General features: G+C 38.9%; 1 protein-coding gene across 1 annotated transcript in view; it reads left to right on the plus strand.

Moving 5' to 3' along the window:
- Dipk2b (divergent protein kinase domain 2B) overlaps positions 1-17059 on the plus strand; it is a 44573-nt gene that overhangs the window by 6187 nt on the left and 21327 nt on the right. Inside the window, exon 2 of the mRNA XM_005323995.5 lies at positions 2583-2847. Coding sequence (XP_005324052.1) covers positions 2583-2847 — 265 coding nt within the window. The remainder of the gene's footprint in view (positions 1-2582; positions 2848-17059) is intronic.

The raw sequence follows: 17059 nt of genomic DNA on the forward strand, positions 1-17059 counted from the left end.
TCTCCCGGAGGGGATGATCATTTCTCAAGGTTGTCCTGAACCTTCCAGTAAAATCAACTCATTACAAGTTTACAGTGTTTTGTCTTTTCAAAATATCTTTGTGGTAATGCTCTTGAATAGATTTTTTGGTACTAGAAATTGAACCCAGGTGTGCCTAAACACTGAGCCATATCCCCAACCCCTTTTATTTTTATTTATTTATTTTTTATTTAGAGACAGAATCTCACTAAGTTGTTTAGGACCTCACTAAGTTTCTGAGGTTAGCTTTTTTTTTTTATTCATTGTACACAAAGGGAACACAGTTTTTCACTTCTCTGGTAGTACACAAAGTAGGGTCACACCATTCATGCAATCATACACATACCTAGGGTAATGATGTCCATCTCATTCCACCTTCTTTTCTATCCCCATGCCCGTTCCCTCCCCTTTGGCCAATCCAAAGTTCCACTACTCATCCCATGCCCCCCCCATTATGGATTAGCATCCAATTATCAGAGAAAACATTCCGCCTTTGGTTTTGGAGGATGGGCTTATTTCACTTAGCATGATATTCTCTAATTCCAATCATTTACCTGCAAATGCCATAATTTTATCCTCTGTTAATACTGAGTAATATTCCATTGTGTATATATACCACAGTTTCTTTTCTCATTCATCTACTGAAGGGCATCTAGGTTGGTTCCACAGTTTGGCTATTGTGAATTGAGCTACTATAAACATTAATGTGGCTGAATCACTGTGGTATGATGATTTTAAGTCCTTTGGGTATAGACCAAAGAGTGAGATACCTGGGTCAAATGGTGGTTTCATTCCCAGTTTTCCAAGGAATCTCCATATGCTTTCCAGATTGGCTGCACCAATTTGCAGTCCCACCAGCAATGTATGAGTGTGCCTTTCCCCCCCACATCCTTACCAACACTTATTGTTGTCTGTATTCTTGATAACTGCCATTATGACTGGAGTGAGATGAAATCTTAGAGTAGTTTTGATTTGCATTTCTGTATTACTAGAGATATTGAACATTTTTTCATATATTTTTCATATATTTGTATATCTTCTTCTGAAAAGTGTCTGTTCAGCTGCTTAGCCCATTTATTGATTGGGTTGTTTGGTTTTTTGGTGTTAAGTTTTTTGAGTTCTTTACATATCCTGGCTGAGGTTGGCTTTGAACTTGCAATCCACTTGCCTCAGCCCCTTGAGCCACTGGGGCTCAGCTTGAATAGAATTATTGATGTCTACTTCCACTGCAGTTTGCATTGTTGCATTACAGAAGTTGCTTACTGACACGTTCTGTTGGAGCACCATTCCAAATGAGAGAGGCCTACAGCTCAACTGTAGTCCTCAGGGACACAGAGTCCTGGGCTCTCTAGTTCCCTGGACAAATCCCCAGACTTCCTTGCCTTTGGGAGTTTTTGTTTGGCTTTCTTCACCATCAAAACAGTAGTCTCTTAGGATAATGCTACATCATATAAATGAGAAAATAAAATAATCTAGGGTTCGGGGTTCACTGAAATGCCAATTCTTCCAAAATACATTATCTAAAACTCATTATCATAGGGATATCCAATAATGCCCAATAATAAGAATTTAAAGATTTTCATTTAAGTTAAATACATAACATATAACCTGCTTTTCACTTGAAGTATGACCCTCAGTTATTAATAATAATGAAGGTAAACTTTTTCTGAGTGATTTTTCATACATAAATCAAAAGGAGATTTAACATTCTTCCCTGATGGAAATGTCAGCACACAGCTGGAGAAATGATTATGCAGAAAGGGTAAATGTTGGGCCTAGGAAATCAGTAGATGATAATAAGCCTGTGCCTCTCCCCTGAGGAGGATTAAAGAATGGCCAGACCATTGCATAATTTCACACCTCCTGGAGCCCTAATAGCTTCCAATTTGGTGACCTAATATTTAGTAGCCAAGGTTGCCCAAGTCTTGGTTGGTGCTAATTACTTAAACTCATGGGAAAAAAAAGCAAAATTGATGAGCTCCTTGGAGTTGGATATGGAGGATCAGCGGTTTCCCTAGAACAGGCCCAAGAACCTCTTCAAAAACTATCATTCCAAGACCCAGGCACTGGTCAGAGAATGGTGTATTGAGCAATGAGTATGCGGAGGGGTAAGCATGATAGTTTGCTGATGAATAGCCCAGAGTTTGCATCACGGCTTGGCAACATATTGTCTACCTTCAACAAAATACTTAAACTCCATGACCCTCAGTTTCTGCATTTATAAAGTGGGGATGGAATGTGAAGAAAATCAAAAGTGTTAGCACATGTAAAACTACTATCTTTACATGGATTAGATGTTCAGAGGACCATAGCTAGTTATTGCACCAGTGAATTGAGAAGGATATTCTGTCTGACCCATACCTTCCTAACCTTTTACTGACAATAACATATACACTTCCCTAAGTTTGAGGAAATAGAAGTAGTCTTCTCATTGAAAGAATTTGGAACACTTAATCTAAGGAAGAGAAACGGATCAGACAGGCTGTTGTCCCCAGTCTCTCTGTCTTTGGTTCCACTAGCCTCCAGTTCACAGGCCAATCCTAAAAAGACTATTCTTCTGACAGGTTTGACAACACGCGGGCTTCCCACCTTGGACTGCCTCCTGGTGACTTGCCTTCTTACTCTGCAAATTACTCAGATGATTCCAAAACTTGGCGCCCTGTGGAGATTTTGAGGCTGGCCAGCAAATACCAAAATGAGATCTCAGACAGGAGAATCTGTGTGTCAGCATCAGCTCCAAAGACCTGCAGCATTGAGCGTGTCTTGCGGAAAACAGGGAGATTCCAGAAATGGCTGCAAGCCAAGCGCCTCACACCAGACTTGGTGCAGGTGAGTGTGTAGACCATGGGCAGGATGGGGTTGGGGAAACTGAGGCAGAGAAAAAGCAAGATCCATTCCCATCTCACATCTCAGCCTGAAACAAAAAGGAAAAGTTGTGATCTTTGTAAAGTGCAACAAAACTTTGTTCCTGGCTTGTGACAAGACAGATACAAAACATGATTTACTTGTAAGTCTCTTATCCCATTGTCAGGCACCATTCTCTTTGAAATGGCCTTCAGTGATTATTTGAGAAACAGTTCCTAACTGCCATCTCTGATCTAAACATCTGACAGGATGACTCTTATCAGCTTTTCATCACTGTGAGAAAAACAGCTTAAATGATGAAAGATTTATTTGGGTTCATAATTTCAGAGGTTTCAGTCCATAGTTACTTGACCCCATCACTATGAGTCCAGGGTGAGGCAAAATGTCATGGTGAGGAGCATGTGACAGAGCAGACGGGCTCACCTCATGGTGGCCAGGAAGGCGGGAGGTAGAGAGAGAAAAAGAGAGAGGTAAAAGGATGGGACAGGGACAAGACATTCCCTTCCAGAGCACACCCCAAATCACCCACCTCTTCTACCTAAGGTCCACCTCCAATAACACTATCAACTAGGGATCAAATATTCAACACATGAGCCTGTTGGACATTCCAAATCCAAACTGTAGCACTAGCTCTCCCCCTCTAGCAGGGTTTAACTCACCTGCAACTATCCTCTGAGAACCTCCACCAACCCCCAGGCTAAGCGAGCATTCACCTGTAGAAGCTCCTGTATGTATTCTCTTTCACAATACAGAGAGAGCATTTTGAAAATCAACCTCCTCTTGTATTTCTTCTTGTAAAGAAGAAGCAAACTTCTATCATCACAGGAGCAAATTCTGATAATGCAACACCCTTTTCCCTTCTGAGAGCTCCCCACCCATTCCCAAAAGTATGCTGCCCTGTGAACTTCAACATGTTGCTGGTGCCATCATGTCCTATATTGGTTCCTTCCTGCACTATCACCTTAAATATCATCCTTCTTTGTTCAAACTGACATACTCTTGGACCTTCACACACAACAAGCTGAGCCCCCTTTGGGCAGAAGATGCCACCTCCAAGGACTGAGAAGTGACTTACCTCCATCAAAGATGGAAAGAAGAGGCTCACTCCAACTTCCCTGCCATCACAAGACTGGAGGATTTAAAATGGGTCACAAGGCTGGAGGACTTGAACTGACCTTCTCATGGCGATGCTAAGAATGCTTCCCACTCTCCCTGGGCCACTAAGTTTTTTACATGGGCACCTAAGACTACCTGGGTGAATTCTGAGAACAGATCCTTCTTTGTCTTTTTCAAGATGAAGGACAAGGAGCAAAGAATATTCACTGGCTCCTGGATATTTCATCCATTTAATAAAACCACCTGGCTTTGCTCTTAAGTTTTGTGGCATAATGGTTAATTTTATATGTTAACTTAATTGGGATATGGGATGCCCAGATATTCAGTCAAACAGTGTTATGAGCATTTCTGTGAAGGTGTTTTGGGATGGGATCTGCATTGGAATCAGCAGACTAGATAAAACAGGCTATAGGTTGTCCTCCCTAATATAAGTGGGCCTCTTCTAAAGCCAAATAGAACAAAATGGCTGGCCCTCTCCCAAATAAGTGGGAACCCTACTGCCTAACTGACTGCATTTAAAAGGAACATTGTTTTTCTCCTGCCTGCAGATTTGAACTAAAACATAGGCTCTTCCTGGGCCTCAAACCTGGTAGCCTTTGAAGTGAAACTACACCACCTGCTCTCCTGGGTCCTTAGCTTGTTAACTTCAGCTCTTAGGACTTTTCAGTGTCTATAATCATGTGAGCCACTTTCATACACACACACACACACACACACACACACACACACACACACACCATTGGTTCTGTTTCTCTGGAGAACTCTGACTAATACTTGTGGAAACTGTTTTGAAATAAGGAGGAGTCAGGTTGCTGGTATTAGGGCCATCATTTGACACAAATAAAACTGAACTTTCCAATGGGGTCCTTTTGCAGTCTGCACTGTATGAATTTATTGGCACTGGGGTGGGAGAGAACAAACCAAATGATGTCAAGCTGTCCCCAGTCCAAGGGGATGGTGATATGATTCAGCATAGAGTTGGTATAGGAGACAAGAACTGGAAATTCAGATAGAAGAACCTCATGAGGGCTACTTAAAATGAAGCAAAATCAAAGGACAGAGGTCAGATACCAAAGCCTATAACATGATCAATAATCTAGATATAATCCCTCCATGCCTCTCTTTCTACCCTGCAGACAGGCCCTATGGACTGGCCTGGGTACCCAACCTATGCCATTCACAGACTGGCCACAATTAATACCAGAGACACCTTAACTAATATGGGCTTAGGAGCAAATACAAGTCCCCAGGAAGGTCAAAACAGGTAGACAAGGAATTATTTCAAAACCTCTTGAAAATCCCATCACTTCTTCTTCTTCCATATTACCAAGTCCCACACTGAAGAGCACAATTCCTCAAGATGTTGGTACTTCATAGTGAAGAAAGGAAGAGGGAATCCTATGGTTGAGTCCTGCATCTGCCACTAAAACCTGTGGCAGAATTGAGAAGGAGCAGAGACAAGAAAGAACAGAGAGCTTTGGGTTCCTGTTCATCCATTCAACAAGTTTCAACAACTGTGCTATATTTTGGGGAATCAAAGATGAATCAGACACAAACTCTATCTCCAGGAGCTTATGGCTCAGTGGTGGAAACAGACAAGAGTGCAAATCATCACAAAACAATGTAGTTGATGTTATGGAGGTAGAGGATAAGACTACTGACTTGGGTTCTTCATTCACTGACCACAGGACCTTGGATTTAAGCCCAGGACTTTCTCATTCTGCTCTAACATTCCTAATCTGAAAAAATGAGGAGGGAGGAAGACTTGTGGATGGTCTCAAAGACTCTGGCAGCTCTGACAGTCTTTGACTTGCTATGACTCTGTTTCATTTATTTTACAAATACTGACTGAATTCTTATCATCACCAGATGCTGTGCTAGACACTTGGATTTTTTTGTTGTTGTTGTTCCTCAAATGGCAACAAATGGTACCTCCTCTGCCTCATTCATTCATCCTAATGAATATAATGATATGAAAATGCTTTAGAAAAAGTCCATCACTATAAAAATGCACATCAGCATTCTTGTAATAAGTGAGCCCCTTTCTTTAATTAAAATTTGCTCTACCTATTTTGCCATCTTAAGTTTTCCTTCTTTCTGCCCCAAAATCATCCATTTACAACACCCTGTTAAGACAACCTAAACTATAAAACAATTTTTAGTTTACTTTGGCCCTCCCCTAAGGCATCTTTTTATCTCCATCAGATTTCCCCCTTCCTTATTAAAAACAGAAAAAATCAGCAGCCATTTTATAAATTCTGAAAAACTCCTTTCTTCATCTATCCAACAAGTTCAAGATCCTTCCCATCTGTTTTTTTTTAAACATATCTTTTTAAAATTTTTTTTGTAGTGGTAGATAGATAGCATGACGTTATTTTATTTGCTGTGTGTGTGTGTGTGTGTGTGTGTGTGTGTTACTGAGGATTGAACCTAGTGCCTCAAACGTGCCAAGCAAGCACTCTGCCACTGAGCCACAGCCACAGCCCTCCCCATCTGTTTTGAGTGTGGGGGGGCACCATCTTTTCCTTCTCCTGCCCTCCTTTTTCCCCACACTTTTACCCTTAGGATTCCACAGCCTTCCCAGAGTGCTCTGTTACAGTCTTTTCTACTCCCAGTTCTTATCCAGGCAACACCCAAACTCTTGCTTTTTTCTTCTTAGCAAAATTCGCCCATTAGACTGTTTTGAATAGATCTGTCTTCACCAAAGGTGTGTGTTGGCGGGGAATTTCATCTATCTACCTAAGAGAATTGAAAAGCAAGTGATCAAACAAAAACTCATAACTGAATACTCATAATAACATTATCCATAATAACCCAAAAGTGGGAACAATCCAAATTTCCAGCAAATGATGAATAGATAAATGAAATGTTTTATTGATACAATGGAATATTATCCCACCATTAAAAGGAAAGGGGTACTGACACATACTGCAACATAGTGAACCTTGAAAACATGCTCAGTAAAATGATCCAGGTACAAAAGGCCACATACAATTCCATTTCTAGGAAATGTCCAGAACAGGTAAATCCATAGTGATTAAAAAAAAAAAGTCAGATTAGTGATCACTGGTACCTGAAAGAAGGAGAGAATTGAGAGCGACTGTTTAATGGATACAGGGTTTCTTTAGAGAGTGATTAAAAAGCTCTGGGATACAGTAGTGACAGTTGCACAAACTTGTGAATGTACTGAAAGTCACTGAATTGTACATTTTAAAATGGTTAAATTGATGAATTTTTATGTCTATTTTAGCTCAAAAGCAAAGGAAAAAACATCATTTAACATACTAGCCTATCCTGTGACTATATTCTCTTAGAGCCATGTGAAGGCAGCTAACCAAATAATCTAATCAATGCCAAAATGTTAACAGCTGATAGCATTTCTCTCCATTTGAGAGCCAATATTGCAGTATTTCTACCAGTCCATCCACGACTATTTCAAATCTTCCTAATACTGTTGACTCTATATCCCTGAGCTCCATACATGCAAATTCAACCAACCACAGAACAAAAATATTCCGAAAAAAAATTATGCCTGTTCTAAACACATTTTTTCATTATCATTATTCCTTAAACAATATAGTACAACTATTTGCATAGCATTTGCATTTTCATACACTTATATATATCTAGAAATGATTTAAAGTATACAGGTGGATGAACCTATAGGTTCTATGCAAACACTACATCATTTTGATGAAGAATTTGAGAGCCTGTGGATTTTGGTATTCATAGAGCATCCTAGATTCAAGTCCCTGCAGATAATGAGCCCCTACTAAGCCCAAATGTGGCCTCAGAATTCTTCTCTGTGGTATTCCAAGTAAGCAGCCTCCGTTTTTTATCTCATCTAGAATATAAAGAAAGCTCTGAATAACCATTCATCCCAGATTTTTCTGAACAGCTCTGCCTTACTTTTCTGATAATCCATCAGACATGAGTCCTAACTCCTGGTTAGGAAGTCATAGAAGTCATGATCATTTTATACTTATATTGGAGTATAAGTATTTTATACTTATATGGGAGTTTCAGGCACTAACCATTATAGGATAGATGGTAGGGAGATGTGCCTCACCCTTCAACTTACACCAAATGGCCCAATGCCAGCTGAGCCAACCAGTTGGGACAACCCCTGGGATTTTGTTCGCACTTGACTTAAGTGGGTTTTCTCTGATTTCTTTAAGAGCCACTATCCAACAGGGATCTAGGCCAAAGCCATTAATTGTGTGTATCTGCGTGTGCGTGTGTGTGTGTGTCTTGGTGTTTGTTGTGAGGAGGAAACTAACCAGCTTTTCTCAGAGTACTGACAAGGCAGAGATAAGAAGAGAAAAAAATCAAAAAATGAAAATAAATCAGAGGGAGGAAGCATCTGACTGATTCAGGGGCCTTGGAACTTTGACTATCAGTCCAGTTTATGAATAAAGTCAACTAGGATTTAAAAAAAAAAAAAAACAATAGTCTTCATGAACAGCTGAGTCGGGGAGTCTGGGTCTCCCTTCCTGCGGTTCCAAGTGCAATTTTGTCCTAAGAGCACTTTGTCTTGAGCTGCAGACAGGGTAAGCTACAGCAGGGACTGCCAAGGAGGACAGCAGGACCAAGAATCAAGAAGGAGATGAAATAATGCAGGGTATGTGTCCGTATGTGGGCAGCACTTATGCTAATAAAACCAGGACTTTTCTCCTCTAAAAGCTGCATTGTTCGGATGGGAATATCCCACAGCCTAAATTACTAGTTCACAAATAGAACCACAGCCAAGAAAACCACTCAAAGAGTTTTTCATGATGTACTTGTTTGCAAAACCACAAAGAAGGCTTCCTCTGCTATTATGCCAATCGCAAAGGGGTAACCACCCTAGGCAGTCCGTGGCTAATGAGGGGAAAACACATATCCTCCATCGTGCCCGCCTTCCATCCCCTCCAGTACGATGTGATCCGCTTTTGACCTTGTGCTAAACACAGACCCTGTTACTCCCTCCTACGGGAATGGACTTCATAGCGCCGGAGCCTTTCCTCCCACTAGATGGCAGTGTAGAGCGTTCAACAGCTTTGTTTAAACAAGGAGCCGTTGGCAATTTTATTTCCAATGTCTCCATTATTTCTTTAAATAGAATCGGGGAAATAAACAAATTAACTAAAATGCACTTTAGTAATTCAATCAAAATATAGGCTTATATGTAACTACAAAACAAAGGAAATTAATTTTTGCTTAAATTTAACTCAAACACACTTCAGGGGCATTTATAAAACCTATACTAGGCACTAGAAAGGCATAATAAGGGTGACAAGACAAGGTCTTTGCACTCTGAAGATAACACCATACTAGACTCATTCTGACACAAAACAGGTTATGATAAAGTGTTTTAATGAAGATGAAAATGTTATATTGGATTCACAGCTACTTTTCATACTATATTTTAATTTCCCTCAGGCTACCAAGTCAGGACCCTTCAGAAATATTGCATTTGATTTTTTTTAAAACAACAGCATGACTGTAATGATGCTGACAAAGAAAAACAGGTCACTGGTGGCTGTATCATTTTCACACCCGTCTAATGTTGAATCAAAGATGAAATGACTATTGAGGCAAAGGAAATCTAAGAGACCAAAAGTGCATCCCCAGGACCACGTGGGGCAATATTCCCAGCACATCATCTAGTGAATGGCCTTCAGGATTGGAGCCCCATCAGAGGTACATGGTGACTATGAAATCATGAGACCTCACTCCCAGTGACTCTTGTAACATAGTCACTGTGCTGTGTTTGTTGCCCATAGAAGTTTTGAGATAGACCTGGAGAGCTATTATGGGATGGTTGCAAGTATCCCCACAGCCCACTTACTCCCTCCAATAGTGGAATTGCTGAGCGTTGAAACAACTAATATTTTGAATGGAATTTGTTTAGGGTTAAAATCATTGAGACTTATCACCTCTCATTTGTGGCAAAGGAGTTATTTGGAACTTAACATATTCATTCCAGGCCTCCATTGTCTTGGACTCATAGAAAAGGGACTAATAGATCACCCAGTCTGTCCACTAAAAAAACTTCTAAATCATTCTTAATGGATCTCATGAAGGAAAAGGAGACAGTGAAAAGCTTCCCCTGTCTTGACACACACATACACACCAAAAAAAGTAGAGAAAGAAAAAAACAAGACAAGAGAATAATAGGGGAAATGTCAACACGAGACAGGTCACCAGGGGGCCCCTTCCAGATGATGCTTAAATGCAGAGTAAAAGCAGTCCCCTAGCAAAAACATAACTGAAGCCTGAACAATCATCAAGACAGACCATTCAAGGCAGGCTTCATCTTTATAGACTCTCAGCTTTCCCTGAACTTAGATGTTAGTGAACCAGGCCTCTTTTTAAAAACTCACTATGAAATTTTTCCTTTGATATCTAACTATTCCTGTTCCGATGGATAGCAGTCTCCCTTTATTTGCAGTTTCACTTACCACAGTTTCAGTTTCAGTTACCCACAGTCAACCATAGTCTAAACATACTAAATGGAAAATTCCAGAAATAAGCAATTCATAAGTTTTAAATAACTTTTATTATACTACATTGTAATAATTGTTCTATTTATTGTTATTTTTTCTATTAATCTTTTATTGTACCTAATTTATAAATTAAAATTTATCATAGTTGTATATGTATAAGAAAAAAAACATAGAGCTGGGCACAGTAGCATATGCCTGTAATCCTAGTAACTCAGGAGGCTGCAGCAGTAGGATCCCAAGTTAAAGGCCAGACTCAGCAACTTAGGGAGATCTTGTTTCAATATAAATTTTTTTTTTAAAAGGACTGTGGGGCCGGGCATGGTGGTACACACCTGTAATCCCAGCAGCTCTGGAAGCTGAGGCAGGAAGATCACGAGTTCAAAGCCAACCTCAGCAACTTTGCAAGGCACTAAGCAACTAAGTGAGATCCTGTCTCTAAATAAAAATACAAAATAGGGCTGGGATGTGGCTTATTGGTAAAGTGCCCCTGAGTTTTCAATCTCTGGTACATCCCCCCCCAAAAAAAAATAGACCAGGGTGTAGCTCAGAGGTAGAATACTCCTGAGTTCAATCCCCAGTACTAAAAGATAAAAGAAAAGAAAAAAAACATATAGAATTTGATACTATCTATGGTTTCAGGCATCCAAGGAATGTCTTGAAATGTACCTCTTGCAGATAAAGGAGGACTACTAGACTCTAAAACAAATACTTTTGCTGTAAATGGGACTTGGTTCAGAGACCTCTGAAATTGGCTATGCCTCCATGTATGTCCACATAAGATGAAGTAAGCAGAAATTAAACTATATAATTATGTAAAATGTATCTATAAAAAATTCACTTGGAAGAATTAATGAGAAAATGTTAAGTTCCAAAAATATTAGACCACAAAACCCCTCAATAGTTTTTTAAAGTAGAAACTGTAAAGAACAGTCTAATGAAAGGCAATAACATTAGATATTATCAATAACAAAAAGACAAAGAAAAAACTTACCAAATCAGAAATTTTAAAAGATTGTCTTTTGAATCACAGAACAAATAAGTTATAATAATATCAAGAAAATCAAAATGAAGAAAACTCTATATTCCCCCAATTGATGATTTAGTATTTGCCAAAGCATTGCTTAGAGGAAATTAGAAATCAATCTAGTGTTTTGTTGGGCAGCTGTCAATACAAGATTGGTCATTAATGTGGAGAAATAATAAAAATATATATATATATAAATTTATGTTAATTTGGTTCTAACTCAGGGCCACTTAAAGCAGTCATAATTTTTCCAATTGTGTTGGCTCTTCTTCTCTCTAAAGATTATCAAGAGTTCTATGGAAAGCATGATTTGTAAACCTTTTCTGTGGATTAATGAGAATATTTATTCCTGGTTTATATATAAGAGCAGAACATAGAGCAATATACCAATTTGTTAAAGATCATTTCTACCCCACTAAATGTATAACTATAATGCAGTAATAAAAACATTTAAAAATAAATTTCTATTCACTGAACCATATACTTCATAGATTTCTGAAATAAACTTGAAATCTTGCCAGCTCAAACTTTCAAAATATTCGCATCATTTCTATAAAATAAAGAATCATCTATATGACCATAGAGTGACCAGAAACTCATTACCTTCAGAAAGAGCTTTTGCCTTCTTTGGACAGATGAGCTCTTTAGAAAATTCATCTCAAATCTGTCTTTTTAAATTTTTATCAATTTGTTTTTATTTATTTGTTTGTTTGTTTAGAAGTGGGCTCTTTGCTGCCCAGTCAATTCTCAAACTCACAATTCTCCTGTCTCAGGCTCCAGAGTAGTTGGGATTATTGGTGTGAACTATCACCTCTGGCTTAAAATCTGCCTTCTTGTAACTTTCATTCCTGTAAATTATTTTTACCCCTTGAAGTTGTACAGATTACACATGACATTTCTGCCTCTCTTACCTTTGCCTCCTAAATCCTGTCCTCCTCAGTCTAAACATCCCCAATTTTCTTTCCCATATGGTCATTCCCCTCATATTTAAGCATATTAAACACTATGCCAATTAAAACCCCATATGTGGCTAGATTTTAGTTTATAAAAACAGAATATTTTATTTATCCCATTAAATACTCAGAAAAATGAGATATTATATCCCATCTGATTCAAATGTATTATATGTCAAGGTCATTATAATGTCATGTGTAAATTAATTAAAACAAATAAAAAAATTAAAAAGAAAAAATATGGCCTTAGATTAAATCTTACTCGAGCCTGTTAGCTTAATGCTGTGCTGATACTTTTCATAACCTCTATAACCCCAAGTATGTATCATCTTCAGTTTAAATGAACTCAAATTTAATCTCTGCCCTTTGTTGTTAATAAAAATACTCAATGGAGCCAGGCTCAGTGGCACATGCCTGTACTGTAATCCCAGCAGCTCAGGAGGCTGAGGCAGGAGAATTGCAAGTTCAAAGCCAGACTCAGCAAAAGCCAGGTGCTAAGCAACTTAGTGAAACCCTGTCTCTAAATAAAATAAAACATAGGGCTGGGAATGTGGCTGAGTGGTCGAGTGCCCCTGAGTTCAATCCCTGGTGCAAGAAAAATAAATTAATTAAAATTAAATATATATATATATATATATGTATATATATATATATATATATATATATATATATAAACCAAAGAAAAAGCCTTGGTAATACATTAATTGTTAAGTAAACTCAGTTCATCAATTTTTAAATACTTTAATTTCCTAGCAACCAAAGTCTTGCTTCCCTAGTCTCCTTTACAGTGTTATTATGAGAATCACTGTTGAATGCCTCACTGAAGTCCATATATTCTCAGTCTATTTCATTTTTCTGATTTAAAAATCAAATTACCAGGTCAAAGAAAAATGCAGTTAGTATGGGATGACTTGATTATAAGAATCCTCAGTGGCTCCGTAGGATCATCACTTCTCCTTCTAGAGGCTTACAAATCATTCTGCTAATAACTTGTTTCAGGCTATTTGTTATGATCCAGGATCAACCCACGAATCACCAATTTGTCAAATCTGCCCCCTTGCCCCTTTCAAATATCTGAAATGGGTTTTATGTCTTTTCTGTCCTCTGTATTCACTGCCTGAGGTTCACCAACATTGTTGGCAAGGTCTCTGTGAATCCTTCAGGCTGAAGAACTCAGAACAATAATGTCTTCCTTTTTCTATCTTGCTTTTCATTCCTGTTTGCCACATTTTACCTCACTTTTTTTCAGATCAAACTCCAACACCTGACAAAGAAGAAAAGCAAATATTAGAAATGAAAATTGGGCCTTCATTTTGTTACCCATCAAAGTTCTCCCCATGACCCTATTCAACAAGTCTGCTTTCTTTGTGCTCTCTGCTTTGTGAAATACAGCTATTTTTAAGGATTTATAAAATTATAAATTTTATACATAAATCTTAAGTGTATGGGCAGATAAAATTTCACATATGTGTTCATTTATAGTCACCACCTATAGCAAGATACTGGACAATTCTGGCTCTTCAGAAGGTTTTTTATGTCCCTTCCTAAAAAGGGGGTTCTTCCCCCTCCTAGGGGAACAACCATCCCAGTTTAATTGGGAATACCCTGATTTTATCACTGAAAATCCCATCCAAGGAAACCTCTCAGTCCAAGGCCAACCAAAGCAGTAAGTCACCCTATACCCTCCTGATGGTAACAACTATTCTAGGATAAATCACCATGGATTAGTTTTACCTAGTTTTGAATTTCATGTAAGTAGAATCATACCATATTATCAACAAGTCATGCTATCTATCCTTGCTGTTGCATGAATCTGTAGTTTGTTTTCTTTTTCATCACAATATAATATTCTAGTATATGATGATACCATAATTTATGTACCCTATTGTTTTGTATATTTAGATTGCATTTAGTTTGAATTATTATGAATTTAAATTACTACCAACATTATTGTATATGTCTATTGTTGAACATAAGCTCACAGAGGTGGAAATTCTGGGTCATAGCATGTACAAATCGACATATTTAGTAAGTACTACCAAATAGTTTTTAAAGTTTTTGTACTAATTTTCTCCTATATGCAATGAAAGAGAAAATTCTGTTGTTTCCTATCTTCTTCAATGATTACCATTGTTAGTTATAAATTTTGTTATTTTCGTGGGTGTCTAGCAGTATCTTGTGTGGTCTCATTCTCATTTTTCTGAAATCTTTGTTACAGGTTCCTTTTCATGTATATTAGTTTCTTTTATCTCATCTTTGGTAAAGTGCTGGCTTTCATATGTCCATTTTTTATTGGATTGCCTTCTGTATTATTGATTTGTACAAGTTATGCTCATCTTCTGGATATAAGTTTGTTTTAGTTAGCTATTTTGCTGCTGTGACTAAAAGACCAAAACAGAACAATTATAGAGGAGGAAAAATTTATTTTGGGGCTCACAATTTCATAGGTCTCAATCCATTGACAGCAGGCTTCATTCCTCGGGGCTCAAGGTGAGGCAGGACATCATGGCGGAAGAATGTGGCAGAGGGAAGCAGCTCACATGATGATTAGAAAGCAGAGAGAGACTCCACTCTTCCGATACAAAATATATTACCCTATAGCCACGCCCCCAATGAGCCACTTCCTCCAGCCACACCCCACCTGCCTCCAGCTACCACTCAGTTAATCCCATCAGGAATTATTTCGCTGACTAGGTTAAGGCTATAATCCAATCATTTCTCCTCCAAACCTTCTTCGTTATCTCACATGTGAGCTTTTGGGGGACACCTCACATCCAAACCATAACAAAGTTTTTCTCAGATATATATATATATATATATATATATATATATATATATATATATATATTATATCTTCTCTCAGTCCCCATTACAGACCTATTTCCCTCTGATTGGACCTCCTGACTGTGCATGAGGAATTCTCCTAACCAAACGCTCCTCCTACACAGTATTGCCTCATTCATTGCAAGGTAGAAAGCCACCATTATTAGCCTACATCAAAGAGCCTTGTGACCTGTCTCCTTGCCTCTCACCTTTCCTTTATCAAACACATTCTCTACTTGGCCACCTGCTACCCTTCCCTAAAACAGTATCTTTTCTTGTCATTATTGCCTAAGCAATATAGCATAACAACCATGCAAGTAGCAGTTGCATTTAATTAGGTATTATACATCATCTAGAGATTATTAAAATTTAAAAGAGAATGTGTGTAGGTTCTGTGTAAATACTATGTGATGACATATATTATGTCACTCTGGCTCACAAGAAGGCCAGTTCCTTGGAAGTAGGGCCCCTCTCTTATTTATCTTTGTGACATTAACTTTATATAAGACACTTGATATAAATTTTGACTAACTTTTGTTGAATAAATGACTTGCAACAACCTCAGGGGGAGCTTCTACAAGTTTCCCAGTTCAGGTTCACATTTGCAGAACTATATTTGGGTTGGGGAAAGAGTTCTCAAATTCTTTTTGGTTTTCCCTGCAAAGACGTCCAAAAGGGCTATTGAGCCGAATGGCAGACCTGAATTCGAACTGCTAGCACTTCCTCCTCAGGGAAAAAATCCAGCTTATGCCATTCAGGACTTTGTGACCTCTCTCTCTCTCTCTCCAGTGCCTCTGGTGCTACTTTCTCCCACCCAAGAAATTGCCTGCTTTTCTGTCTCTGTTGACCCTTATTGTCACCACAGAAAGGACCTGGTAGATAGCAACCTGTGAAGCCACCCAGGGTTCAGGGGAATAAAGGAAGTAAAGTAGGGCAGAACAGATTTTGGAGTGGCAAATGGAAAGAAGTTACAGGGGCTGGGGATGTAGCTCAGTGGTAGAGTGCCCACAGAACGTGCACAAGGTCCTGGGTTCAATTCCCAGCACAGAAAGAAGAGAGGGAGGAGGGGAGATGGAGGAAGAGAAAGTTAGCCCACCAGAAACTCCTCTCAGGTATCTAAGAGAATGCATTACTGGCTCCTCTCTGAGTTTCATCTACACTGTCTCCCTGCTAAAGATCTCTGCACCTACAATTCTAACACAGAAGCCACCTACCCAAGTCTGTTCTTTGGTCCAAGCTTTTCTCAAGACAGTGAAATTCCATGCCCCAAATATACTCTCAGAGAGGTTTTACCCCAGTGAGATATCTCAGTCAGGTCAAAGAAAAGAAATGAAAGATGTAAAGAAAGCCAAAGGTGTGGTCAGGTTGAACTTCATTTCCCCAAATTCTCTTCTGTGCTTTCTGTCTGGGTGGGCCACAGAGAGATTCTGTTGGGAATTGGGGAGGGCAGATGTGGAACAATAGGTCCTTTGATAATTCCCACACATTGTGGCTTAACTGCCAGCTCCCCTTGCTAATGGGAAACAGCATCTGAGTTTATAGCTACTCTGCCTTTCCCTGGCTCCTCCTTCAACTTTTTTGACTCCTGGGCCAGGGTTAGCTCCATACTGGAGAAGCCCGTGTTGAGCAGGACACTGCACCATCAAGGTCAGGAGCAATAAGAACTGACATGGGTTCTTATACACTCTGGCTTTTGTTTATGGGTTCAATCTTGTCCTTGATCTTCCCCTAGTTTGTTTCCACATTCCTTTTCCTGCTGTCTGCCCTGTGAA

This window comes from Ictidomys tridecemlineatus, chromosome X (genome assembly GCF_052094955.1).
Source record: "Ictidomys tridecemlineatus isolate mIctTri1 chromosome X, mIctTri1.hap1, whole genome shotgun sequence".
NCBI classification, from domain to species: domain Eukaryota; kingdom Metazoa; phylum Chordata; class Mammalia; order Rodentia; family Sciuridae; genus Ictidomys; species Ictidomys tridecemlineatus.